The following is a 26,615-nucleotide window of genomic DNA, read 5'->3' on the forward strand; positions in this document are numbered from 1 at the left end:
TTTATAAGGAGTCTTTCTATAACTTACATTTAAAACTGAAATAATTGAGAGTCACTTTGAATCTATTTTTTAAATACCATGAACCAAAGAAATTTTGTTTCACTGCAGGATAGCAGTTCAATCGGTATTCTACCATGTTGAATAAGAAAACATATTTTATATGAAGTTTTTTTCAATACTAAGCAAAAACTTTGGTGGCATATACATTAATCCATAACGTATGTGGAGGTGATAGCAAATGACCCTATTTCTTCATAAAATATACCCATTAACACCAGCATGCACATGCATAGTGTTGACAGGGTATTATGTAATAAACCCCAGGTCTTCTTTTAAAGCATTTACAACAAGAAGCACTGGTAGGACCAGAGCTGCTATTATGTACACTGCATCTTTTATTTTGCATTCCAAAAGGAAATTAGCCTTCCTGGTAGCACTAGGGAAGAATGTACTCATTAGCATCTTGTGCACACATGCAAAATCTCATGGCTTCTTTTAGAACCTTGCACTCTGACTGTACACAAAGGGGACCTTTTTCCAAACACCCTGCACTGATACTCAAGTCAGAAAGGTGGTTACAAAAACAATCACAAACACAATAAAAACACAATATAGTACCAACTTTTGTTTTTCAAAAGCCAAATTTTAGAGGCCTATGTTTATACACAATACACAGATGAACAATACATGTTAGTGCTCCTGTTTTCATAATTTTCTGTTTCAGAATTTCTTACAGAATAATGTTTAAGACTGCATGAGTATGAACTTTACAAAGTGGCCTAGTAAATACCTTCTTGCTTTAGTTAAGGCCCTGCCAAACAAAAATACCTCGCCGCCCCATTTTTGTATTTAAATTTCTTTGTTCAAATAGATGACTTTTAGGCAAAATGGTAAAGATTTCAGGTACTTTAACAAAACCAAAAGCATCAAAGTCACTTTTAATTTTCAAAGTATATTTAAAGAAATGATTGTTTCAATATAAAACCCCATAGTACACAGTAAAATCATGGCTAGCAAATTGGCTTTAATCCTAGAATATTACAAGTGGCCACTGAGTTCTCAATTTAAGAATGTGATTTTATTCTGTACTTTTGTATTCTTCAATACAGATATCAAAGAAAAATGATCTGGTTTTTGTCTATTATATGATAGAAATCATTCTTTAGGGGTGGGCACCATGCTATGACAGGAAAGGCATTGTGTTAAACCTTAGAATAATTGTTAGAAAAGAACTATAAAATTATAAACTTTTGGAAACAAATGCACTGAAAACATCTCTAGGAAAGACATGCAACTGGCTAGGTACAAATTACAGGCACTGCCAGGCGTGCGGCCTTAGAACTCACAAGGAGAAATGAGCACCAGAGTCGTCTCTAACTTTACAATGTAATGAAGGCCCAAAGATAACACATAAAAAACTTACATTACACCCCTAAACTTCACCAACGATAATAAATATATTATTGTCAGTCTTCTGGAAACAGCTAGCGTTATTCATTTTCACAGCACTATGGCGGTATGTGGCAGTTATCCTTTACTTTGCTTTGGACTACGCAGAAACGACAAAGAGACAAATTATCTTCCCCAAATGGGATTTTTCAGTGGAGGTGGGGGTGGAACAGTTTCCTAATTAAAACTTATTCTTAGCTACTTTTCCCTTCTTCTTCCAAAATGTTTCACTGGAACTTTACAAGATTTACATCACTTCACTGCAGCTCCATGCCATGCTTTTTCCCATCACTGTTGGGTCATGTTCAGACGTGGCATTGGGAAGAAGGTGTCTCAAGGTAGGTACAGATCACAGGAGTGAAAAAGAGTTTGAATAAGCTAATATATAGTCAAAAATATATATTCATCCTTGTTATAACAAAGAGTTGTGTTTTAAAGAAATTCATTTATAATTTTAATTACAAAACAGTCAGTACACAATATGAAATATGTCAAACCATTTTGGCTTTCAAAAGCCCAAGTGTATAGCTCTATCACTTACATACATGGCTACCAAATGTCCAGTGTTTTACTGCTGTACATAAATAATGACAAGGCAAAGAACAGCAACTAGTCCAAGGGCTTGTAGGCCAAGGAACCATAGCATAAGCCAAAAGAAAATGACCACTACTGGTTCCACAATTCGTTCTCCAAAATACATCCTTGTGAAGCCCATGTTGAGGAGGTTTTTGTTCAGTTCACCAAAAAGTGTTCCCATTTTCTTGTAGTCATCTCCAATGGGTTCGCCAGTGTGGTTTTGTGATTCTTCAACATCCTTAAAAACAGACAAACCAAGATATGAACATAAGAAACATGTAAATACCTTTAATAAAATGCATCTTCTCCAAGTAACTACACACACACTTCTGGTAATTATTTAGTAAATAAATACTCATTATGAAGATGTCCACAACTTCTGAATACGTGTAACTTCACATGGCAGAGGCAGTCTCCAGATGCGAGTAAGGTCCTGGTGCCGAGAAGGGGGCCATCCTGAACTCCCTCATGGACTGATCTAACCACAAGAACCTTTAGAGTAGGGAGTTGGTACAAAGCATGATAAGATGCTATGTTCCTGGTTGGAAGATGGAGGGAGGAGCCATGAGTGGTGAATACAGGCAGACTGTGAAGCTGGAGGAGAAAAAGGACAGATCTTTGAGGACCTCTGACAGGAGCACATCCTTGCTGATCTAGACTCCTGATCTCCAAGAATATAAGAAAAAAAAAATTGTGTTGTAGAACAAAGTACTTGTTCAGACAATGGGAATATTCCTTTGGATTGACATATTATCTATCCTATTAATAGAGAAAGCACGTACTGATTTTTGTAGACTTAGCACCACTAAATCCCCCACTAGGCCTCTGACTTGTAAGGCGTGGGTACAGTTCATTCACCCTCATGCCCTCTCCAGATGCTTGGAATTGCACCAAGGTGCCTATGGAGATGAACGCGGGTGCTTTGATTTCTGTTCTGAGAGCCTGGTTGCAGAACCACCTTTCTGCCCATCTCCCGTTAGCTGAAAGAGGGCTTCTGCCCCTCTGTCTTGGTGAAGACATGCCAGCAAACTAAGATTTGAACAGTTCCGGCTTAGCTGACCGGAGGATGACCAGTTACTGGGGTAGGCCTCAGCCACTGCTGTTGTGATCTTTCATTTGAAGGCTCAGCTAGCTTTGCAGGCTTACCTGGAGCCCTTGCATAGCTTCCTGTCAAAACACTACTGAGACTGTAAATGCTTCCTGTTAATCTCAACAGGGGAAACAAAGTTTTGAAACAGGATTCATTTTACACAAGGCAGAAAGCCCACTGAGAAGTTGGCGCCCCAGTAAACCTCCATGTATACCCACGGTATCTTCTAAGAGTACTGATTTTTGTTATTGCCCAATCTTACTACAATTCAGAACACCACGCTGGTTCTTAATGTTTCCAATCCACTCCTGTGGTTTTGACATTTGTTTCTCCAGAAGTTTATGTGTTGAGGGCTTGGTATGAAAGGAGGTGAAAGCTTAATTAGGTGGGCTTAGTGGTTGGTTAGGACAAATGGGAGTTCTAAAAAACGATTATCAATTCTTTCAAGAGGATTGTTAGGAAAGGCTTAGGCCTTGTTCCAGCCAAGCTTTTGTTTGGATTCCTGTTCCACCATATAGTGATAGCTCCTAAGACTGCAGTCTACCTTGAGGTGAGGCGGCCAAGATAGCTTTTTAGAATCTAAAACCATTCGCTAAATAAAACACATTTTCTGTATAAATTAGCCTGTCTCTGGTATTTCATGACAGTAATAAAATAGAACCAAGAGAACAGTCCTTTGGAATTTTGCAAACATTTCTGGTTCTTATTAGGCTCTGCCCATTGAAGGACCAGAAAGACACCACACAGAGGAAAAGAGAAAGTAATTTGCATGGATTAATCTTATGTTTATTAGTGTCTCATACTTTTATGTGTTACATGATACCATACTACATTAAAACCTGCAAATTTGTCCTTGTCTGATATTAAGCCATTTCCCTCCATAGCAGCATTTGAAGAATCTTTGATTTAGTTGGCAATTGTTCTGGGTCCACATCCTGATTTCCCTAGTGTTTAATAATGTTGATAGTGTTTTTGATTTCTTTTTAAAGGGCTTTAAAAAAAAACCCTCTTTATAATCAACTGTTATCTATGAACTCATTGTACTTCCGTTTTTTCAGCAGTTCTTGAAGATTTCTAAGATTTTTTTTAGTGTTTTTCTAGTTTTAGTATGAACTAAGTGCCCAGACCAAACATAATAGGTATTTACTTTAATGTCCTTGTAAAATGAATTATGTCTGCGAGTATGCCTCAGGTTTTCAGGGAAAGAGGCAGGTGTTACAATACTTGACTCCAGCAGGGAATTAGTTAACTCTGCAGTGCAGGTGTAATGACAGCAAGGATCCTGCAGGAGTTGGTGGACTGATATGGCAAGGGGGAATGTAAATTTGGGCAAGCTGTAGTTATTGCAGCCTGCTTCTATTCTATTGTGTATAGACTAGAAGGGAGGACATGGGCAGTGTTGGTAGATCAGCAAGGCCTAGTGGACCTCAGTGCTGTGCTTTTTGTGTCCACAGAGAAGTCTTGGGGTCCTTGCGTGCTTTGTCAGAGGTCTGTTCCTTCCAGGGTAACTGTGATCTCGGGAGTGCTAGTGATGAGGTGGCAGAAGGGCTGACACCGAGCACCTGCTCTGCACCAGGCACAGCACGGCCTTGACTGAGTTCCCCAGCGGTCTCTATCCGTGTGTGTGTGTGTGTGTGTGTGTGTGTGTGTGTGTGTGTGTGTGTGTGTGTGTATACAGGTAAGGAAGTTGCCAGTGTTGACTTATACTCGGCAGTGGCCAGGTCTGTGAGGATCCACCCCTCATCCCCATACATTGCTAGTACCTAGTAAGTGGTGAATTCCTCAGTTTTTAGATACAGTTTATATATTTCACCTCTGGGGGGAAAGGGCTATGGTAACGTTTTGTTTAACCCATTAAGAGAGCAAACTGAATGTCAGTATGAGTCTTGCTTTACATCCTTTCTAACAGCTTTAAAGTAAGTTTATCAAACAGGAAAACTGTTCAAACTTCTATTTTCATCTTGTGTAAAAATTTAAATGAGGTAAAGCTATTTGTAGACCAGTACATTTTCATAGCTTATAAAGTAGCGACTAGAATTAACATTAAAATGTCAAAAAGAAGACAGCAAAGAAACACACCTAGCAAAACTGCAGTATGAAAATCTACTTCACACGAACAGTAAACCAGAGCAGAGATGCAGATGGAGCTTTCCCTGCTCTGACATTAATCATCCGTGTTCCTGCCAGACTTTCTTCTTTGTGTGTGAGGCTCCAGTAAAGACCATTTGTCACAAGGACGGCTCCTTTTAGGGTTACACAGGACGACTAGAGAGTGTTCTCAGCGAGGCACTGACAGTCCTTGTTTGTCCATGATTGAAGACATGAAGACACACACAAAAAAACACAACCCGACAGGAGTGGCCCAACTTATTCAAAATCCTTTTAAATGGTTCTGGTTTTACTACTATGGTTGCATGCAAGTGTCTGATGTCTGCATGGATCTACACGGCACACACATCCTCCTCAGAGACAGATTTTGGGTAGTAGTCCTCTCCTTCCACATTTACACACGTTCTGGGGCCTGAACTCAGGTTGCCAGGCTTGTGCAGCAAGCAGCTTTACCAGCTGAGCCATCTTGCTGGCCCTCAAAATCCTTCTCAATGGTAACAAATTAAACGTAAGACTTTTTTGAGAAGAATCCTTAAAATAATTACCTCGGTCTCATATTTTAGAAACCACACCTAAAGAGGTCAGGTTCCATAAGCCTAGTAACAAAAAAACAAGGCATGGTTTTAAAACAGTCCATACAAATAGATAGATAAACCATTATTGTAAATATTCAGAGGATACAAATGAATACAGTAAAAAGCTGAGATTGGATTTATCTTCGGTAATATGAACCCATGAAAGTCAAAATAAGGAAGGTAAATTTACTGCAGTATACATGCCAGGATGTATAACAAATAACAATGTTTTTTTGGACAGACTGGTGACTAGTTTGTGAACTGCGCTTTACTAATAGAGGGATAGATAAACGGCAGCTCAAAGCTTGCTGGATCTTCTCAACTTGTTTATCCAACTGCTTCTGTCGATGGCTTTTCAGCTTCAATGACATTCTGGTCTACTGGCCTCTGCTCTCTCTCAACCAATCTCTTTTCTTGACAATTTCTGATAAGTCAGTTGTTAGTTTCCCCAAGTCCTCTTGTATGTGATAAATTGTTTTCCCAGCATGTCCAGCTTGGTGTAGTTTTAAAACAATGATCACAGTTGCTTGTTTCTTTTGTCTGCCCCTTTATGAATTATATTCCTTTATCAGTGGAGGCTGGCTGAGGAGGTACAGGCCTTTCCCACTGGCCGTGCCTTCACAGAAAAGAGCTCCACACAGGGAGCTGGACGGGAAGGGAAGGGGTGAGAGACACTGGAGACCACCTTTCAGGTGAAGTTCTAGCTCTAGATCAGAGACAGGTATGGAAATTCTAATGCAGCACCATGAGGGGCAATGATGATGGAGTGGGGTGTCACTCAAATGCCACAAGCACTGTCCTTAGGAAGACACAGTAGATTTGCCTGAACAGATGTTTCTGCATTTGCTGTCTCCCTTGAAAATGACTCCAGACACTTTAAACTATTGCTGTATTTAGTATCTCACCAGTTAACTATTCCTTTGTGGGAAAAGTCTGCTGAATTCCTTATTGTTCCAGAAGCCTGATACTGGTTATCTGTGGATGTTAGTTATTTTTGATGGCAAATTGAAGGCCAATTTCTATAAGGCTGAATGAGAGGATTTTTAGATGGTAAAAATTAGCGCTCTGAAATGAGTCTGGAATTTTAAGCAATCTGAGTGTTTATTATTTTTAATATCCTATAATGGTCAAATTCTGGGTATAAAAGTTTGGCTTTTGATAATCTAGTCAGATAGTTCTCAGTCCTAAAGGCTCCTCTTTCTCCTTCTTCATTATCTCTCACATAGACTATTAAACAGGCAACTTTCCTTTTGTGCTCTGCAGATTTGACCATGTTCTTTAGCTAGCAATTGATTCAGTTTTCATTCAGCCCACGGAAAGCTAATGGGAATCTAATCTCTAAACGGTCCTTTCTCCCTTAGTTATGTCTAACAGATCAAATTTCATACACAAATTTGTTTGTTAAAACATTTTAGTATAACTAAAGTATCTTCTTTCAATAACATATATATGTAAGAGCTCCAGAAAACTAAGAAATTCAGGTGTCAGAATTAAACAAAGAATGTTCTGTGCCAAAATGATCTTTTCATTCCTACAGGACATTATACACATTAAAACAAGTAAAAGCAAGGCTGCCTTAAGCTTTCACTTACATTCAACACATTTGTCATCTTATTGCTTTCAAAAATATGTTTATCCAATAAAATCAATTCAACAAACACTTTTCCTGGTGTCAATAACGCATTAAATAAACGACTGTACCTTAACTTCAAAAGGCTAGCAATCTAGTATAGAAGGCAGTATTAAGTAAGCATATTTCTTTTTGTGGAAATGTAATATTTTAAAAATTACAAAATGCTTTTTATTTTGGCTTAACTTGAATTAAAAATATTTAGAAGAGAGCTGGCAAAAATCTGAATATTCAAATATTTAGTTTTCTGTTTTAAAAAACGAGATGTTTAACTGCCTTCTATTATAGCACAACCTATTCTGTGGTTGAAAAAAGAAACTAACAAGAAACAAACAAATAAAAAAAACCCTCACTGAAAGGACTTTAGAACAACTTGCTATTTCAGTTACCAGATGGTGTGGAATTGTACCACAGGTTCCTCTTGAAAAACCTAATGTTGTCCTGTCAAAGAGAGACTGTCATCCTACCTACCCCTTCTACAGGGCTGGTCAATTGATTTGGAGCATAGAAACAACCTGATCGCCTCCACCACGTAATCTTGTTTCAGACAATCAAATTCTCTGTGGCCTAGCTCCTTCACTTAGTTTGAGAACATTAGTTTTCTTTGGAGAAGAAAATAAAAAGCCATCCATTGACAGACAAACAAGAAAACCCTTTACTTCAATATTTAATTACTTGCAAGGATTAATTTCTTCCATTTTATTTCTCTTTATCTTGAAAATGAAATATGATGTTGACCTTGAAAATGGACAAACAGACAATGTTGAAATAAAGTTTTCAACTGATTTTATAACAATCATTAATTTATTAACTATCTAGGGCTCATGGGCCACAGTTTGAACTATATTGCTATTCAGTGTATAAAGAGACTGAAGAGGAAGGATCTGTAGCTTCATCACAACCATCTTATCCCTGGTGGAGGAGATGCGTTTGGCAGCAAGGCTCCAAGGACCATGTTTCTAAGGCCCTGTGCTAATCGGCACACGCCTTCTTATCAATATAAAAATCAACCGTGTCATCACTCATATTCTAATGGCCTTAATATATCAGTTTTGACAGCAGTTTAAATAGCTACACATATCCATTTTATATAGTAAAAAAAATAATCTAAAATGGCCTAATACGAGGCTGGCTATCATATTGCACCTGCATTCAACTGTGATATTTATGATTTGGTCAGGATTTAAAGTTTTCTAAAAAAAAAAAAAAAAAAAAAAAGAAGCGAAATCCAAATCATCCTCTAACATTAGCCCTATCCTTGTCTGTCAGATAAAAACAAAGGCAAGAGCAGTGGCAAAAAGACCAAGCATGTAACCAGGAGGGTGGGCTCGGGTCCGAAATCCCAGCTACTTGAGGATGTGTCAGGAGGATCTCAAGTTCTAAGCAGTGATAGAGTTCACCAAAGTACCCTAAGGTCACTCCTGACTGCCACAAAAAATAAAAATCAACAGAAAAAACTAGAAACATAAGAAACTTCATAGACTAGTAATTTTTCTAGTCTTCTAACTATATACAGTAAAGAGAGAAATGTATTTCAGTCAACCAGAGCTAACTACCATCCCTCCCCCACAAAATTCTTCTTGACTTTGTAGCAATGTACTTAGGACTATCTCAGAGCAAAGGACTGCAGAGTGAGCTCCAATGGTTATGGTGAGGCTGCCTACAGACATCAGAATTTTTTCTAAAAAATCCATTATATTTACAGAGAGTGAAAAAGTAAGAAAAATGAGAAAAAGAAATTGGGAGTAACTAAGGACTTTTATATTGAAGTCTTCTCCTTCTTCCACTTAATCCAAATCTATTCCATTATCCCACTCAACCTCTCAAAAGAAAGGTTGCTTTGAAAACTGCCTTGTTACCTTCTTGGGAAGGGACTTGCATGCAAAGCAGCAGTAGGACATAGCATTATACACAAGGGGACAATGAGCAGGACTGACTATCTTTCTAAGGAGTTAAGAATTTTGAAAGCCTCTGAATTACTTATACATTTAGCTCTTTTGGCTCGTATTTTCTCCTTGCAGCTTAGAACCTTAGCTTGTCATGACAATTATGCGTTTATAGACACTGTTCTTCATTCCTCCTGAAGGGCCTCCAATCTCCCCTCTCCTTTTGCTAGGCTGTTACATGTTGTTGGTAAACATTGTATTCAGATGCCTTGTTATAAGAGGATCATGTCTCATGGTTCCTAGTACTTTTCCCACATTCCCAAATCCTTTCAGTCACCTCTCAGTAACTGTTCATCCAGTTTCTCATGTGAATTGACCCAAATCTTTTTCACTCCTATGTTCTCCCTCTTTAATATACTACTAATTCTGTGTAAGATGAAATGTCTAATCCTGTCTTCCTATTTACATATTCATGTTTTGCTGTGTGTCTGTGCATGTGTATGTCAATAATGCATGAGTGCATGCCATGAATATGGGGCTCAGAGGGTAACCTCAAGTCTCTACCCCTGCCTTGTGTGAGACAGGGTGTCTCTTTGTTCTCTGCTGCACACATCATGCTAACTGGCCCACAGTTTTCTGGCAATTCTCCTGTCTCAGCTGCCCATCTCCCAGTAGGGCACGATAGGATAGCAGTAGTATACACTACTGTATCTGCTTTTTAGAATGTGGGTTCTGAGGATGCACAGGTTGTCAGGCTTGCACAGTGAGTGCTCTGCCCACTGAGACATTTCTCCAGGCCCACTCATGGATTTGTGCTATAACATGCACTTTGTATTCCTACAGTAAAGAAGGAAAAAAAGAGCTTGAGTTAAACAAAAACAGATTAATTTTAGGCAAGTTACACCTCCCTTTAGAGAAAAACCATGCAGGGATATTGCAGAATCAGAAGCTCTGGAGAGAACATTGCCCAGACGAGGGCTGGCTCCCCAGAGTACTGATGCTGCTATTTGAGCTGTCTGAACAGAATATATTGAAAAGGATTTTAAAAAATTTGTGGTTTGTAAATACCCTTCTGTTAAAGTTTAGAACAGCATTTTCCAGTTTGTACCCAGGCCAAGGAAGTACAGCTTTATAGATGTTTATAAGCTCTGTTGTTCTTGTTTTAGAATATGCTGGGATGTTTATAAGAAATATTCAAATATATGAAAGGTTGTTGCTAGAAACAAGTTTCTTTAAAATTCTTTTCTCATTAATTTCTAAGGCCTATAGTAGGATTTGTTTCATCAAAGTCAGTATTATTTATGAGTCTGACAATTTTTCAAAAACGTACACAAATACTATTCATACAGCCAGGCTCGGGAGTTGCTCATTACATCCTGTTCAACAGCAGCTTCTTGTTTTGTGTACTGATCTTTCTGTCAAGTCTAGTGACGTGGTTGATTCTTTTCTTTGCTGTTCTGAAATAACCACTGTGCAATTCTTATTAAGTGAAGTGTCTAAGTTATCAATCATTGGACTAAGTGGGGGAAATGGTTTTAATAGCTTTCATTATTGATAGCACTAACGAACCTGCAGGGGATCTACCCTTGTAGATAAAGAAAATGTATGATGAATGAATGAAGGGTTTGTGTGTGAGACAGCAGGCTAGGGCTGCCTCTCTGTGAGCTGATGAAGCAGAGTCAGAATATGAAAAAACAGACTGTCTCCCAAGGAGAGACATAAAGGAAGAGCTTGGGAAGCCCACAAAGGGAATGAAAAGGTACCAGAACAGATCAGAAAAACAGGATGGGCAATGCAGTGAAACCGAACTCCGCCTCTTCCATGCTCTTCCTTGGCCATGGGAGGGAAGCAAAAGCCTCTAAAAGGGGAGCAGATAAAAGCTGGGCAGCCCCACCCCCAGGACAAGTCCATAGCTTTCATGAGCCTCAGATCCCCCTGCGGGTTTTGGTGAGACAGTAATTTCTCTGGCGTATGGGTCAGTAATGGAGAGAAATCCGATTTTGTCATGTTCTATGACTCATAGGGCCTGGAGCCATCTTGAGAGAGGAACTACTGTTAAAAACTGACCCCACAGGCCTCAGACCAAGTCAGGGAGATATTAATTTGGCCGGGCACAACTCCTGGGTAAGAGGAGGCCCAGAGAGAGTTAGAAGAGCAAGAGTCAGGCGCTGACAGTTGAACGGTGTAGCTGGGAGGACACTGGCTCCGGCAGGGAAGGCCCTAGAAAGAGGCTGGCAACAGACGCCATCATCTGAGAGTAACCCTGGTGTCTGAGGCCCGTGGGCACGTCACACTCTGGAGCCACCTTGTCTGTCGTTCACTGCTGTGGAACTTGAGCACTCAGAAGTTCCTGGAGTATACTCGACACCGAAGGCTGCAGCCCTCCAGTGGAGGGCTCAACACTTCAAGGTATGAAGATGGGTCCTATGCCTGTACAGCCTCACTGCTGGGATTGATTCCCCATCCCTCATGCGCTTGGAAGACATCCTCCAGCTAAAACATTAGCCACACCAGGGCGTCTGTACAGAGGCTCCTGGTATGGAGAAGAGAAGAGAGAAGAGAGAGAGAGAGAGAGAGAGAGAGAGAGAGAGAGAAGAGAGAGAGAGAGAGAGAGAGAGAGAGAGAGGAAAGCAAGCAAGCTACTGCGAGACAGCCTGGTGGATGTCCAACACTTGTCTATACAATCACAGGAAAGAATCTACACGTTCTACTGCCCTTCCCCTCCACGCTTTAAACTGACTTCTTCAGTGTCTCCTGGATATCTTTTTTTGACTCCTAGATTGCTGTCCCCACTTTTTACTCAGTGTGTAAGAGGATTTTAACATTAATATACGACATTTAAAAATTTTGCATTTCCCTTCATGCATTTATCGAACATTATTTACACATTTATGAGGCACGATCTTTTCCTTAGCCCCCTCACTTTTTTCAACCTTTGTGCTCCATGATTTCTCCTCTATCTTCCTCAACAAGCAGTAGTGTTTTGACTTTACCTTTTATTTTTTTAAAGAAAATACTCTTATGCTTTAACTTTTGCTCTTTTTTACATATATCTGTTTTTGTTTCTGGAGACTTTCATTATTGAGATGTCTTGTTTTTGCTTTTCTCTCTTTCTCCCCTAATCTCTTGCTTTTTTCCCCTTCCTGTCTATAACACTCTACTCTTCTTCCTCAGTTATTTAACTTTGCTTTTCTGCTTCTTGCTTTTTCATGTCATCTTTCTTTCTCTCATTCATTTATTTCCAGATGTCTTACAGTCACTGGTGACGTAATGGTGACTGTGACGGGCGTTAAGTGTGTTTCTACCTCTTGCATTGGCAGATGTTGTTGATACAGCAGCTCATTATCTCCTTGTGGCCAGCACTGGGGATTGAGACTGCCCAGCAAGATCCCATGCCGAAATGCCAGAAGGATAGATGAACAAGGAAATGTTCAATGCAGAATTCAAGAAATACAAGAAAAGACTCTCCTAGATTACAACTCCCAACTCAAATACTGAAATATGTAAGCTGCTTGATGAAAATTTCAATCATTTTCTGATTAAAAAAAAATTGATCAATGATCTCAAAGAGGATACAAAAAAAGCAAACATATTTAACTCAACCCCTGGAGAGGAAAGCCAGCAACAGAGAGGGAAAAGTCAACAAAACAGATGAAAAGTTACCTACATGAAAGAAAAATTCAGCAAGGATATTGAGACTTTAGAAAGAAAACAACAACAAACCTATTCTCCCAGAAACCAACCAAACCAAAACCACCAAATAGAAATGTTGGGAAAGAAACAAATGAATCAAATAAAAACACAGTGAAAAGCATCACCAACACACTTGGCCCAGTGAATGAAAGAATACATGAGGAAAAAGTCGGGGATGGCGGATAAGGTTGAACAGCACGATCAAACATCAACAGGGAGAAGCATGCCTGACTGAAGTAATTCAACACTCCGGGACATGATCAGACCTAGGCACACACAGGAAGGAGCGAGAGAAACACTGCAGACACAGTGAATCTATAAGAATGTTAGAGCAGGAAACCTCCCGAAGTTGGAGCAAGACACAACATTCAAACACATGAAACATGCAGAACCCCAAAGACATATGGCCAAGTTCAAATTTCTCCATACCATGTTAATAGTCAAGATATCAGAGATAAGAGTCTGGGGCTGAGAGATGGCTCAGTGGTTAAAAGGGCTTACTGTTTTCCAGGGGACTCCAGTTCAGTTCCCAGCACTCACATCAAGGTGGTTCCCAGCTGTTTGCTACCCAGCTCCAGGGTATCAGATGCCCTTTTCTGGCCTGCACCGGAAATACCCCCCACACACATACATTCACACACACACACACACACACTGAATTTAAAAAACAATCCAAGACATATTTTGAAAACTGTAAGAAAAAAAAAGTCACATACAGAGGCAGAAATATCAGAATAATATCAGATGTCTTGCCAGCAATTCTAAAAGCCAGAAAAGCTTGTAATTATTATATTTCAAGCCCAGAAAGCAAATAACTGCCAACCAAGATTGCTGTTTCCAGCAAGGCTATCCCTTCAAATGGACAGACAAATAACATATCAAGGCAAGCAGAGGGAAGGCAATTCTATAGCCATCACTGCAGAAGATACTTAAAGTAACGCGCACAGAGAAGGAAGAAAGGTACTCAGAAGAGCACGCTTCACAAGGGGAATGGAGGAATTCATGAGAGCTAGGAAGGAATCCATCACATCCAACATAGTAAAGCAGCTGACTCCTAATGCTAACAGAGGACAGAGGAAAGAACACTCTAACAAGAAAAACACCCAGAAAATTACAGGAATTAGTAAATGTCTCTCAAGAAAAAAATTAAATGTTAATGGCATGCCTCAATTCACCAACAGATGCAGACTAGCTGATTGAACTTAAAAAAAAAATTCAGCTATCTGTTGTCTCCAAAGAACACACACAGACAGAATTAAAGGATAAAAAACAAGCTGTAAAGTGAATGGAAACCCCAAACATGCTGACATAGTTATTCTGATACCTGGTAAGTAGATATCAAAATTCCTAAGAGAAGCTAAGGGAGGTTACTGCATATTAGTAAGGAGAACAATCCCTTGAGAATATATAGCAATTGTAAATATACACACCCAATTCTGGGTTTCCAATTTCATAAAACAAAGAACTAAGGGACATAATGGACACAAAGGTCAAATGGATCTAGGTAACAAAAGCAGTGGGTGACTCCAACAAAAGCAGTGGGTGACTCCAATATGCCACTCACACCTCTAGTGAGGTCACTAAAACTGAAAAACAAGGAAATATCAGTTGGATTACAATAAATCAAATAAATGGAACAGATATTTTCCAGAATAAACCACCCAACAGATATAGTATACACATTTTTCTCAGTAACCTTGGATTGATTCTTCTTCAAAACAGAACATAGTCTAGGTAAAAAAGCAAGCTTTAACACATATAAGATAATTCAAATAATTTCTTATCAGATCACAGTGGAACAAAAGGAGAAACCTTTAGGAAGAGCAACCACAGAAAGGTTGGGGAGCTGGCCTATTTGGTACAGAGCTTGCTGTGCATGAGGACTCAAGTTTGGCCCTCTGCACCCACATAAAGAGCCAGGTGTAGCTGGCTTACCTCTAACTCCAGCATTGGAGAAGTAGAGAGAGGTGGTTCCCTGGGGACTTTCTGGCCAGCCAGCCTCGCCTGATTGGTGAGCTCCAAGTCCAAGTGAGAGACCTCGTGGATCCACAAGGTGGATCGCTGTCCTGAGGGTAACACCCAATGTGGACCTCTAGCCTCCGCACATGTGAATACATACCCCTACACATGTGTGTACACACATACACACACACACACACACACACACACACACACACACACACGGGACCACAGAAACTACAAATGAAACACTCTTGAATGACCAAAGGGTCATTGAAGAAATAAGGGAGGCAATCTAAAAACTCATAGAATCAACTGGAAATAAAGGTGCAACTTACCAGAACTTTTAGAATAAAGTAAAGGCAATTCTAAGAGGAAGTTCATAGTCAGTACCAGGCTATTTCAGCTACCATGACGCTAAATAAAATTTGATAAGGAGGAAAAAATCTTGGCCGGTTACACATCAGACGGGATTAATACAAGGGCATAAAAAGAACTGTAAAAATTAAATGCCCAACCCAAATGTCAGTCAACAAATGGGAAAATGAACTGGACAGGTTTTTTTAAAGGAAAAAAATGCATATAGCAAAAAAAAAAATACTTGAAGTATTCAATATCCTTAGCCATTAGGAAAATGCAAATTAAAGCTGACATTTATAGGAAATAGCTGGAACTGGAAACCTTTATGTGAAGGGAAGTAAGCCAGACTTTATATGTGGAACGTAGATTTAAAACTGTGTATGTGTTTATGTGTGTGCATGTGTCAGTCTCAAAAACAGAAAGTGGATCCTGAGGGGGAGGAAGAACTCTGAAGAACGTAGGAAAGAGGACAATGAAAAAGGCAGAAGTGGAGACTAGCTGGGAGGAGGGAAGAGACCAGCTGCAGATGTAGAAGGCAGTGAGAGTGAGGGACAATTGGAACCAAGCACAATCATATACATGTGTGAGCCGGCCATGGGAAGCTCATTACTTCGTGTGTTAATGTAAATAATTACTAGAATAACTAAGAAAACAATATGGGTTTATTCCATGTCTTATAAAAAGATCTTTGGAAAATAGCATATATAAATAAAGTCAACTGGCTTTATCAGAGTCTATCTGTTGTTTTAGGTGAACGATGACGCTATTCACAACAAGTTTTCTGTTTAGACACACAGTCTATAGTTACATTCCAAACCTAAAAACATTTCCTCGTGGCAAGTTTCGTACCGGTATTTTACGCCCCGCTTGTGGCAAACAAGCCTGCACAGACTTGATGAATTTGCTAGACTGACTGACAGCTGCTTTCTTTCAGGAAACCACACTCTGGGTCTTGGTGTACCTGAGTACCACCTAACTTTGATTGCTAAGCTTTAACTCTGATGAGTCACAATCCTTGATTCATGTAACATGTAAGGTTGACAAAAAACAGACCCTTCAGTCAATTTGCTCCAGGTTAACAAATGATCAACTACACATCACAAGCAAGGCAGGTGCTGTGTGGTCTGCAAAGTAACTCTCTGTCACCAAGCTGATTAGTGTGTAAAGAAAGGTAGGCATACAGATCCTCACATTTAAACACAGCTTCCCCTGCCTTCCTAATCACAAGAGACAGTTCAGAGCACTGTTTCTGAGCCCATGCAGCTCTTCAGATTTCTAGAGTGACATGCTCAATCGCAGTTCAACATTTCCTAGCAGAGATCCTGAAACCCCAAAGATGACATGTTCAGTACCAAACTGAATCATTCAGTCTCAAGGTGTTTTTTCCCAGGACAGCCTGCTTTAGTGAACGGCATTGTCTGAAGTGTAACTGAAAGTCTGCTGCTCTTTCTCCACGTCTTCCTCTTTCACCCTTTGCTCTACTTTCGCCAAGTCATTTCCTCCTGATAGATAAGCTAGAGCTCCTATCATTTACTTGTCGGTGATCTTAGTTACTTTATACTCTCTCTAGGTAGAGGTTTATTCTACTTTAATGATATTATTAATGCTTATATAGTTAATAGGATGAAGATGCTTTCTTTGAGACCGGGACTTATTTAGGCCAGGGTGGTGCCAAATTTGCTAAGTGGCCGAGGATGACCTTGAACTCCCCCAAATCCTTCTGCCTCCACCCACTCCAGGTTTTGGGATCACAGGCATGTACCACCTCACAGTTAAAATGATTTATTTTTAAAGTCATATATTGGTTAAATTTTCATCTCTTCAGAAAAAAAGTTCTTGTCATTTAAATCTGATCCGTGTCACTTAGTTTTCACTGCCTTTCTTTGTTTATTAGCTATTTGTTCGATAAACTTCTTCAGTACCTATATCTCAGACACTTGTCACCACAAAGATGCTATACCAAGGCGTGTGATATTGAGACCTAACACACACTGCAGCACTTCCCTAGTACCAGCCAGCCAGGATTGACACATACAGGAGCATTCTGACAGCAAATTCTGAATCCGTCCAACAAATAGTGCCACAGTGTTTTGAAAAATATTGTGTTGGGGGTTATTTTTCTAATGTGCTTTACTCAAAATAACATATCTTCTTTCTCACCCTCACCCCTTCTCAACAAGGAATCAAACCTTTAAATCCCTTACTACCAAATTATAACCACACATTAAAACAAAACAAAAATGTTAACAAATGCATTATGAGATATGGTTATAATTCTCAAGAAAGGATTTAAAATATATTTATTATGTGTATTTGTTTACACCTAAATGTGTGTGTACCACATGTGTACAGGTGCCCACCAAGGCCAGGAAAGGGCATCAGATTCCTGAAACTAAAGTTATAGGTAGTTGTGAGTCACTGATGTGATATGCTGTGTGACTGAACCAAACCAAATTCAGCAGCAAACTCACTCTCTGTTTCTTTTTTTTTTTTTTTTCCGAGACAGGGTTTCTCTGTGTAGTTTTGGTGCCTTTCCTGGACCTCGCTCTGTAGACCAGGCTGGCCTCGAACTCACAAAGATCCGCCTACCTCTGCCTCCCGAGTGCTGGGAAAAAGGCGTGCGCCACCACCGCCCGGCATCAGCAGCAAACTCTCTTAACACTAAGCCATCTTCCCGGCCCCTCAAGAAATACATACGTACATACGTACGTACATACGGGAGCAGTAATCAAATGTAGAATGCCTAAAGACCTAGATTCTATGAGATTGCAGAAACATCCAGAATTGTCACAGTTGTTATACCATTTTTATTACATTGTTAAATGCATTAGAACATAACTGATCAATAAAATAAAAATGGGGATGGGGCCAGCCGGCCGGGCAGTGGCGCATGCCTTTAATCCCAGCACTAGAGAGGCAGAGGCAGGTCGATCTCTGTGAGTTCGAGGCCAGCCTGGTCTACAGAGTGAGTTCCAGGACAGCCAGGGCTACACAGAAAACTCTGTCTCAAAAAGTCAAAATAAATAAAAAGTATGTGTATAGGAAAAGGACACATCACTAAATATAAAATATATTTATGATTATAATATACCTTATAAACCTTGGCTAAGGATAAATGAACATACTTTATTTTCTGTATACTTGAGTTATGACTGTATTGTGTTCCTTCAGGTCAGGTGTGGAATTTACCACTGTGGTATCTCATCGGATTTGGATTTTGGAGGACTTCAGATTTCAGTTGAGAGGCACTTGGCCTGTTTTTTGTACATCATGATTTCCTGTAACTTTCCTGTGATGTGCTAGTGCATCTTATAGTCTGGATAGTAACAGTGAAACAGATTTCCCACCAAAAGACTGAACTCACTTGTGCCTATTTGAGAATATTCCTTTTTGGACTTTATAAACTCACACCACTCATTTTTTTCTTTAGTAACTTTAGGGGGAAAATCACTTTTAAGTGTTTTAATTTTTTATTTCTTTTTATGTTTTTATTTATTCTTAGGGAATTTCAAATAATATATTTTGATCATATTCTTTTTCTTCCCCCAACCCCTCTGAGATCCTCTCCCACCTCCCTATCTACCCAACTTCCAAGTTCTTTTATTTATAATAGGACTGGATATGTTTCATGTTTACTGAACATCACATCATATCCTACAAATGTAAAAATGATATATATTTATAATTACTAACCTTATAAAGCTTTACCTAATCATAGCATTTCATGTTATATAGCTTACCAGCAGATTTATAGTTTGCTTGTCATTTATCACCATATGAAAAGTTATAGTATTCTTTTATATCTATCTCCCTCTAAACTAGATGGAGCCAATAAAAGTAAATGTACTTTTTGAGGAATAGTTAAAAATCACTGGGACTATTTGCTAGATTTTAAGTAGTCTTTGAAATTACTATAAACTGAAAAAAACTAGCATTTTTATTTATTTTTAATTTTAGCTAATTGTAGTCAATGACTCTAAAACCATAATTCATAGTTGTAAACATGAAATAACATGATATTCAAAAATATGCTCAGTTTCAATGACAGCTATCGAAGAAAGTAAAACAGTTGTAGTAGAAGGGGATGGTTATATGATAAAAAAAAACAAATTAATTACATAAATAAGACAAGGCTTTGTACGAACTAATGATAGACAGTAGTGTATACAGTGAGCTAGAAGTCACCACAAAGGAACTAGCCAAAGACAAACACTTTTCCTATAATGTAACTTTCTCTCTCAATTCTCAATTTGTAGCAGTATGAGATTATTTTCTGATATATGAAAAACTACCTCTGAAAACTATGGAATGAGAAATTCTGAGTTAGGGAATTTGTAATTTTTTATAATACACAAGACCTTTGATTTCAGTTCTCTACCTCTGTAGACAGTCGGCATAAACGTGGCTAAAAATAAGAACAAAGAGGTTAAAATAACTTTTACTAATTGGAAGAATGAAAAATATTCCCTAGAACTGGTATTACAGAGAAACAGACCAAAGGAAATGTAACAAAACTTTAATTACAATTACGTTACAATAGTAGATATTAAAGATTTGTTCTTTATTTTCCCAAAGTTCAAAGCACTTGCACTGTGCTTTCCTTTGGATCAGAACTCTGATAAGCTGCAGTTGCTGCCATAGGAAAACAGACACAAACAAGGAGGCCATTTCCTCTTCCTAGGCCAAGACTAGACACAAATGCCAATGACGTTAAGTGAAAGAAAAGCCCTGTAGTTACAAGAAAAAGTTAGATCGCAGAGTGGAAAATGCATTTTGTATCAAGTTCATTGAGAATCTAATTAAGCTCATTTTCAAATGTCTTATCAACTCCCTTACACAGGCAGTTATGCACACACCATAAGTAATATGTTTTTGCAGATACATGTCTGCTATTGAAGATAAGACTGTGAGCCCAGAGAGGACAAAAACTGCAGATAGTAGACTAAGGTCTAAAGGTACAGACAAAGGTAAGGTCTCTACTTATGCTCCCTGAGGCAACCTGACAGCCATGGTGTCTTTAGCTGTCCCTTTAATCTTGCTGTATTGTTTCTCTCAAGTAGGAGAGGGCGAAAGTGTTCTATGGGGTTATTCTTTCCCCTGTCAAAGATTAGTGATATACAAAGGGGAAAAATCAACTTAAGATCTTTATAAAACAAAACAAATTTAAGTTGGTCAGTTTTTTTCTTAGAGAATTATAAAACAATTTATCTAATTTTTAGATTAGAAAATTATAATACTTATTTAATAGATAACATTAGTTCCATAAAGTAGAGAGCAACATTTGGTAAAATGCAGTTCTATGATGTGATTAATTGAGGTGAATAAGAACAGAACCAGATGGAAAGGTGAAGAAGAGGAAACACAAAGTAGAAATAAGGAGCTAATACTTACTGAAAGCCTACTGCGTGCTGGGCATTTGTGTAAAGAATATCTCACTTAAGTCTTAAGACGGCACCATACCTATTACAACTGAGGAAACTGGTCATCAGGTTCAGGTTAATAAAGCAGCAAAGGCAAGGTTTAAACTTAGAACTATCATGCTATAAAAGCTTCGCTGTTTCAGAATAATGTCCAAAAAGAAGAGGAGGAAGATATGGAAAAAGAGAGAATGAACCCAACAGGAAATACGCAGAAAAGAATGTGGAGGGGAGAAAAAGCACGGTAGTTAGAGGTGCTGGAAGATACACGGAAATAAGTGGTCAATTGGGACTATCTGTTGGAAATACAGACTTCAAGCCAAGATAGAAGCTATTTTTACTTCTCGTTTGGGGATAGAGACTAGCAGGGTAATTTCTACAACTCACAGCACTGTACCCCCCTCGAATTTTTGAGTAGAGTTTGGCATGCATGACATTCTAAGCCAGATAATACTTTTGCGGTGGTATTGGTTCCTTTCCATCACTCTCACCAACGTGTCTGACCTAGGTAGTAAGGATTCATTTTGGCACATGGATTCAGAGTTAGGGTGGGTGTACAGTGCATGGCAAAGAACAGTTCACATCAGGCAGCCAGAAGCAGAAAAAGAGGCATACAGGAAAGGTTCCCCTCACCTCCCGATGTTTATCATCAGATGAATCCACTGTAGGAGTAATCCATTCACTAGATGAGAGCTTTATGATCTAACTGTCTTTAACCTTTTGTGACCTTGTGGACTACCCAGAGGTGTGTTTGTCTAATCTTCTAGGCATTCCCCCTTCCCAAGACAGTCTCACTCACTACAGTCTAAGCTGACCTTGAACTCACCATGTAGCCCTGGCTAGGACTACAAGTATGCACTACAGCACCTAGCTTACTCTTTCATAACTAATCATCCCAAGAGGACTGTTTTCTTTTTCTTTCTTTCTTTTTTTTTTTTTTTTGGTTTTTCGAGATAGGGTTTCTCTGTGTAGCTTTGCGCCTTTCCTGGGACTCACTTGGTAGCCCAGGCTGGCCTCGAACTCACAGAGATCCGCCTGGCTCTGCCTCCCAAGTGCTGGGATTAAAGGCATGCGCTACCACCGCCCGGCCGAGAACTGTTTTCTACATCATAGGCTTGTTAGCAGTCTTCCTGGCCACTTTTATTGGATACCTGGTAGCACCTACTGCTTCATGTATCAACCACCAAAAACGTCAACACATTGTCACATGGATCCGAAGGTAAAACTGTCTTCAGTTGAGAACTACTACTGATCATCTAAACTCAGTATCAGCACAGTTTTGTTTGCAAGCTGCTTTTAAAAGATGTGGAACGATGTGGATATAAACAAACACTCAGTTTTGAGTTACAGAATCTAAGGGAAAGCAACAGAGCTATCAGAGTTGGTTCTCCATGAACGGTGGGTGACTCTGTAGGTAGGATAAGAGAACTGGCTTTGGAGCTTAGAGACCCTGGTTCTCTGCTCTGGTGCAGACTACGAGGATCAAGAGCCAATTCCTTGCCTTGTCGGCCTACTTTGCCTTTGAACTCTGCCTGATCAAGAGTTCAAATATACACTTCAGGGAAAATCTGTTGAACAACTTCCTTACATACATCTATTACTGATACTATTGCTAAAGGGCAATTACTGTGAATACTGTGGATTGGTGTGCTTATATTTCCCCCATTTCCTTGCCAAAGTGTGGTCTGTGGTCATGGCACTGGCACCACCTGAGAATCTGGTAAGAGAGGCCAAGTGTGAGACCTTACTTCAGATTAGCTGCACTGAAGTCCTTCTTAGCAAAGGATGATACTTAATGCGCATATTCGAGGGTACTGCTCCAGGCCACCTTCAGCTCAGGCTCCCTGTTAGCTGTAAATATGGAAAATCTTACAAACTACTTGTCAGATTTCTTTCCGGTTCTGGTTTATTTGACCATTAGGTCTCAGAGCTAACACTTGTGTGTAGCTAATGTACTAGGGACCACTCTAAGAGTACTTTTCATACATTACTAACTCGTGTGACCCTACCCACCCTCCTATGAGGCTGATGTCATTCTCATTATACAAATGAAGAAACTGAAGCCCACAGAGGAGGGTTAATTTACTCCCCCAGAGCTTCAGTTGTAGGTACAAACCTATGCACTCTGGATCCACAATCCATAGTGAATCAATCCTACCTCTAATGATAAGATCAAAAAAGACATACAGGCTACTCCACTATTTTTCTAGATCATCTGTGGAAAACTTTGATAAACACTGTCATGAAAGTCCCTGTTATTTACTTAAATTTCTAAGCCAGTATCGTTCTTTGTAAAATTCTAGGCATTGCACAAGGCAAAAGGCAAAAGGCAAAAAAAAAAAAAAAAAAAAAAAAAAAAAAAAAAAAAAAAACAGAAGTGAAGCATCATTATTTTAAAGGAAGCATGGGGAATCTCTGTCAGTTCCAGGCCAGTGTGTTTTGCATAGCGAGTTTCAGGCCAGCCAGAACTGCACAGTGAAACCTTGTCTCAAAAAAAAAAAAAAAAAAAAAAAAAAAGCAAACAACAATAGCAAAAAGGTGGGACACTTGTTTAATGCATTCTTTGGGCTGTTCCAGGCCACTTCCAGAAGTTTGACTCTCTGATCTAATTTTTCCACTTCTAGGAATCTATTTCAACACAGAAGTGTTATGATTGGTAGTGGGGGATTGTTTATACAGCATTATTTATGAAAGAAAGTTTGAAGCCACTTAAGTGTACACTATTAGGAGAACAAACTATTAGGGACCTATAAAAACCATTCTTTCACAGGGCTTTTCTGACATGGGGAATAATGCTAACTTCTAAATATATTCAATCAGATAGAAAACTTCATTAAAGCACATGATGGATCGGTAAGCCAAAACACAGAGAGATACAGTAACACCAAGTGCTTGATTTCAAGGCATTGGACTAATTCCTTACAAGTTCTATTTTCTTCACATGCATTTTTACAATTTCTGAAGTACACATTACTTTTACAGTAATAAAGACCTTAAAATTAACAGCTTCCTGTAAATACAGCTGTCCCAGGTTATTGCGAATAGCAATCTGTGCTGTAATAAAGCAAATACCACTGACATTACAGACACAGAATAAAACCCAGAGACCTTTAGCTTTCCAGCTATCAAGCGGGGCATTTGTCTTCTATAAAGCCACCACACAGTCACTGTTATCAGGATACGTGGATCCGCTCTCATGAACACAATTATCAGCATTGTGGAATAGAGATGTCCAGTCTCTTCAGTTGCCTGGAGAGCAGCAGCACAATTACTCCTTCCCCTTGCTTATCTCTGAGAGGCTTGACTCGTACCTCTAATTAGACAGTTACCTGTTTCTCAAGGCTTCCTTCTGAAGAGTACTTGAGTTTTAACTGGATCTCTTTTGTCAATCATCCTGCCTGCAAAGATTCAGGCCAGGATACTACTTAGCTTTTCTTCAAACGGAGTATGGGTTAAGGACAAACTGTAAATGATGGGAGAGATGTCTGTGGAGACTACAGGTGGGGAAGGAACCCGGGGACAGACCTGCTTCTTATCAGAAAAGGAAACAGAAACAGAGCAAGATATAACACACAAAGTTAGGAACTGTAAAAGCTGCGAAGCTCACATGAGGTGATTCTGGAACGAACCACATTGGCCCCACCCAAGATTAAGAAGGCATTTCAGAGGGCTGTGGCCTTCAGTTCCCTCTCAACATCTAGAGGCTGAGACTCCAAACTTCAGACTAGCTGAGCACACAAAGCAGAAAGACAGCACGAAAATGGCCCCTGCCTCATTTCAAGCTAGTTTGGTTTCCATTTTGGTTTCTATCTTTGATTTTCACAGAAAATTTCAGTGTAAACTTTAAGATATGAAGCAGTTTTCCAGAATTATCCCATTTATAATTTGGAGTGCTGGCATCCTTAAAACCAACCAAAGAAATGAACAAGAGAATATCTCCATAATACAAAATTAAAATGACTCCTTGGAATGTTTTATAGTTGTCAACTATAATTCTCCTTCAGAAACTGTATATGTAAAAACAGCTCTATCTATGTGGCATTGCATATATTTTAAAATTTCATTTGCAGGTTGTAAAAAAAAAAAAACCCTAGAAAACAGGCTTTGTGATCCTGTTGCCAAAATATGATGGATCACAGAAGTTCCCTTTCTGCATCAGTGAGTTGGTCTGTACCAATTCTGACTTCCTGATAAGAGGTTCCCAGGTACTGACATGGTAAGATTCCATGTGAGAGTTTAGAGTATACAAGGTAAACAATGTAGCAAAAATAAAACGACACAAGTAATGTCTAAGGAGTGCAGGACAATGAAATTTCATGACACCATGGAGGAAGCAGGTATGTGATAGGGTATCTCTTTTCTAGAATGTATATTTAATTTTGTGTTTCATCCTTTTTCTTAGTTCTATTAACAGTTTCAGTAAGACTAGAGTTCCTGGTGCTGTCCATGTCCTCATATTGGTAAAGTCCAGAGACATTCAAGGGAAGTATTTTCCATATGCCACGACAACCATTTGTACATTTACTTTTGGAAAAGGGTTTTGATGGCTGTCTTGTCCGGTCGAACAATTAAGGTAAGAGGAAATCAAGACCTTACCTACTGAGTCAAGCGTGGTACAGTTAAACAGGAATGCCACCAGAAAGGGAGCCAGCAAGATCTCCTAGCTACCAATTCTGTCACATATGGTCACATAGATGAGCAATAACTCTTGACATGGTGAACAAGCCCAAGGCCACATCGCACATTTGTTTCTTAAGTAATGTGTTCAAATGTTTTTTATGTTAGTAATGTATTTAGTAATTAATTTAGTTAGTGACATTAGAGTTTTCGAAATGTGAGAAAAAGGGACAAATAGGGAGTGATGACAGGAGACGGGTATTAACTGATTATTCCAGGAGTATAAGCTTACTTATGTGATTTCTAAAGGTTTGCGTCTCCGGAGCATTTCTGAGTAGCCAATTACTGTAACTGCCTGTAAAAAAAAATTGCCCCACGCAGAATTCAATTTTTACACTCAAACTGAGATCCAATTCGGAGAACTTAAAAAGTACCCGGCTTCTCTCTCTATTATGTCTGGCCTCTTTGTAAAGCTTCCTTCGCTTTGGTGCTGGCAGAAAGCAATGTTCTTTTTTCACTTCTAAAATGAAGTTGAGCTCGGCTCGGCGGTGCTGTGAAACTTACTCTGGGAGAGTCCCAGTGTCACCGGGGCACCGACACATGCTTCCCCACCCGCTGCGCCGGCCGCCGGCCGGCCGCCTACACCGTCCAGGGCGCGCGCAGCGCTCCGAATCCGAGCCGAGGGCCCACGTAGCCCAAGTTGCCGGGTGTTTTCAGGGGAGGCACCGGAGGGCATGTCCACGGAGGCCAGCCCCGCCCGTCAACCGCTCGCCGCCTGCCCAGCTGCCTGCCTGCCCGCCCGCGGCCCGCGCTCACCTGCTCGCCCTCGTCCGGCCGCCGCCTGCGCCGCGGGCTCGCCCGGGGCTCCCGCTCCTCCGCCCGCTCTGCCGGCGCCGCCCCGTCCTCGTCGCGCTCCCCGCCGCCGGCGCCGCCCCGCAGCAGCTCCCCGGCCGAGCACATCCCGCCGCCGACACCGCCCGCCCGCCCGCCCGCCCGCACGGTCGCCGCTTGCCACACCGGGACGCGGCTCGAGAGCCCGGCGCAGACCTGAACCCCAGCAGCGCGCCCACCGGCCTGGGCGCCAGAAGTGCCGGAGCCGCCCGCCCCTCCTGTCAGCCGCTCGCCCCGCCCCCAACCCGGGGGCGGAGCCCTGCGGGGGCGGGGCCATCGGGGAGGGGTGGGGCCGAGGCTGGACGCTGCCCAATGGAGGAGGGACTTGGTAGGGTGGGCCGGACTCTGGAAGGGGCGGAGCCA

General features: G+C 40.2%; 1 protein-coding gene across 1 annotated transcript; it reads right to left on the reverse strand.

Annotated features, from left to right (window-relative positions):
* Positions 1 to 622: 622 nt before the first annotated feature.
* Fam241a (family with sequence similarity 241 member A) lies at positions 623 to 26,321 on the reverse strand. Its single transcript, XM_028856607.2, has 2 exons — positions 26,178 to 26,321; positions 623 to 2,263 (listed from the first exon to the last, which is right to left on the reverse strand). The coding sequence occupies exons 1-2, from the start codon at positions 26,319 to 26,321 to the stop codon at positions 2,018 to 2,020; spliced, it is 390 nt and encodes a 129-aa protein (XP_028712440.1). The 3' UTR covers positions 623 to 2,017.
* Between the last annotated feature and the right edge of the window lie 294 nt (positions 26,322 to 26,615).

The sequence above is a fragment of the Peromyscus leucopus genome, chromosome 6 (genome assembly GCF_004664715.2).
Source record: "Peromyscus leucopus breed LL Stock chromosome 6, UCI_PerLeu_2.1, whole genome shotgun sequence".
NCBI lineage: Eukaryota > Metazoa > Chordata > Mammalia > Rodentia > Cricetidae > Peromyscus > Peromyscus leucopus.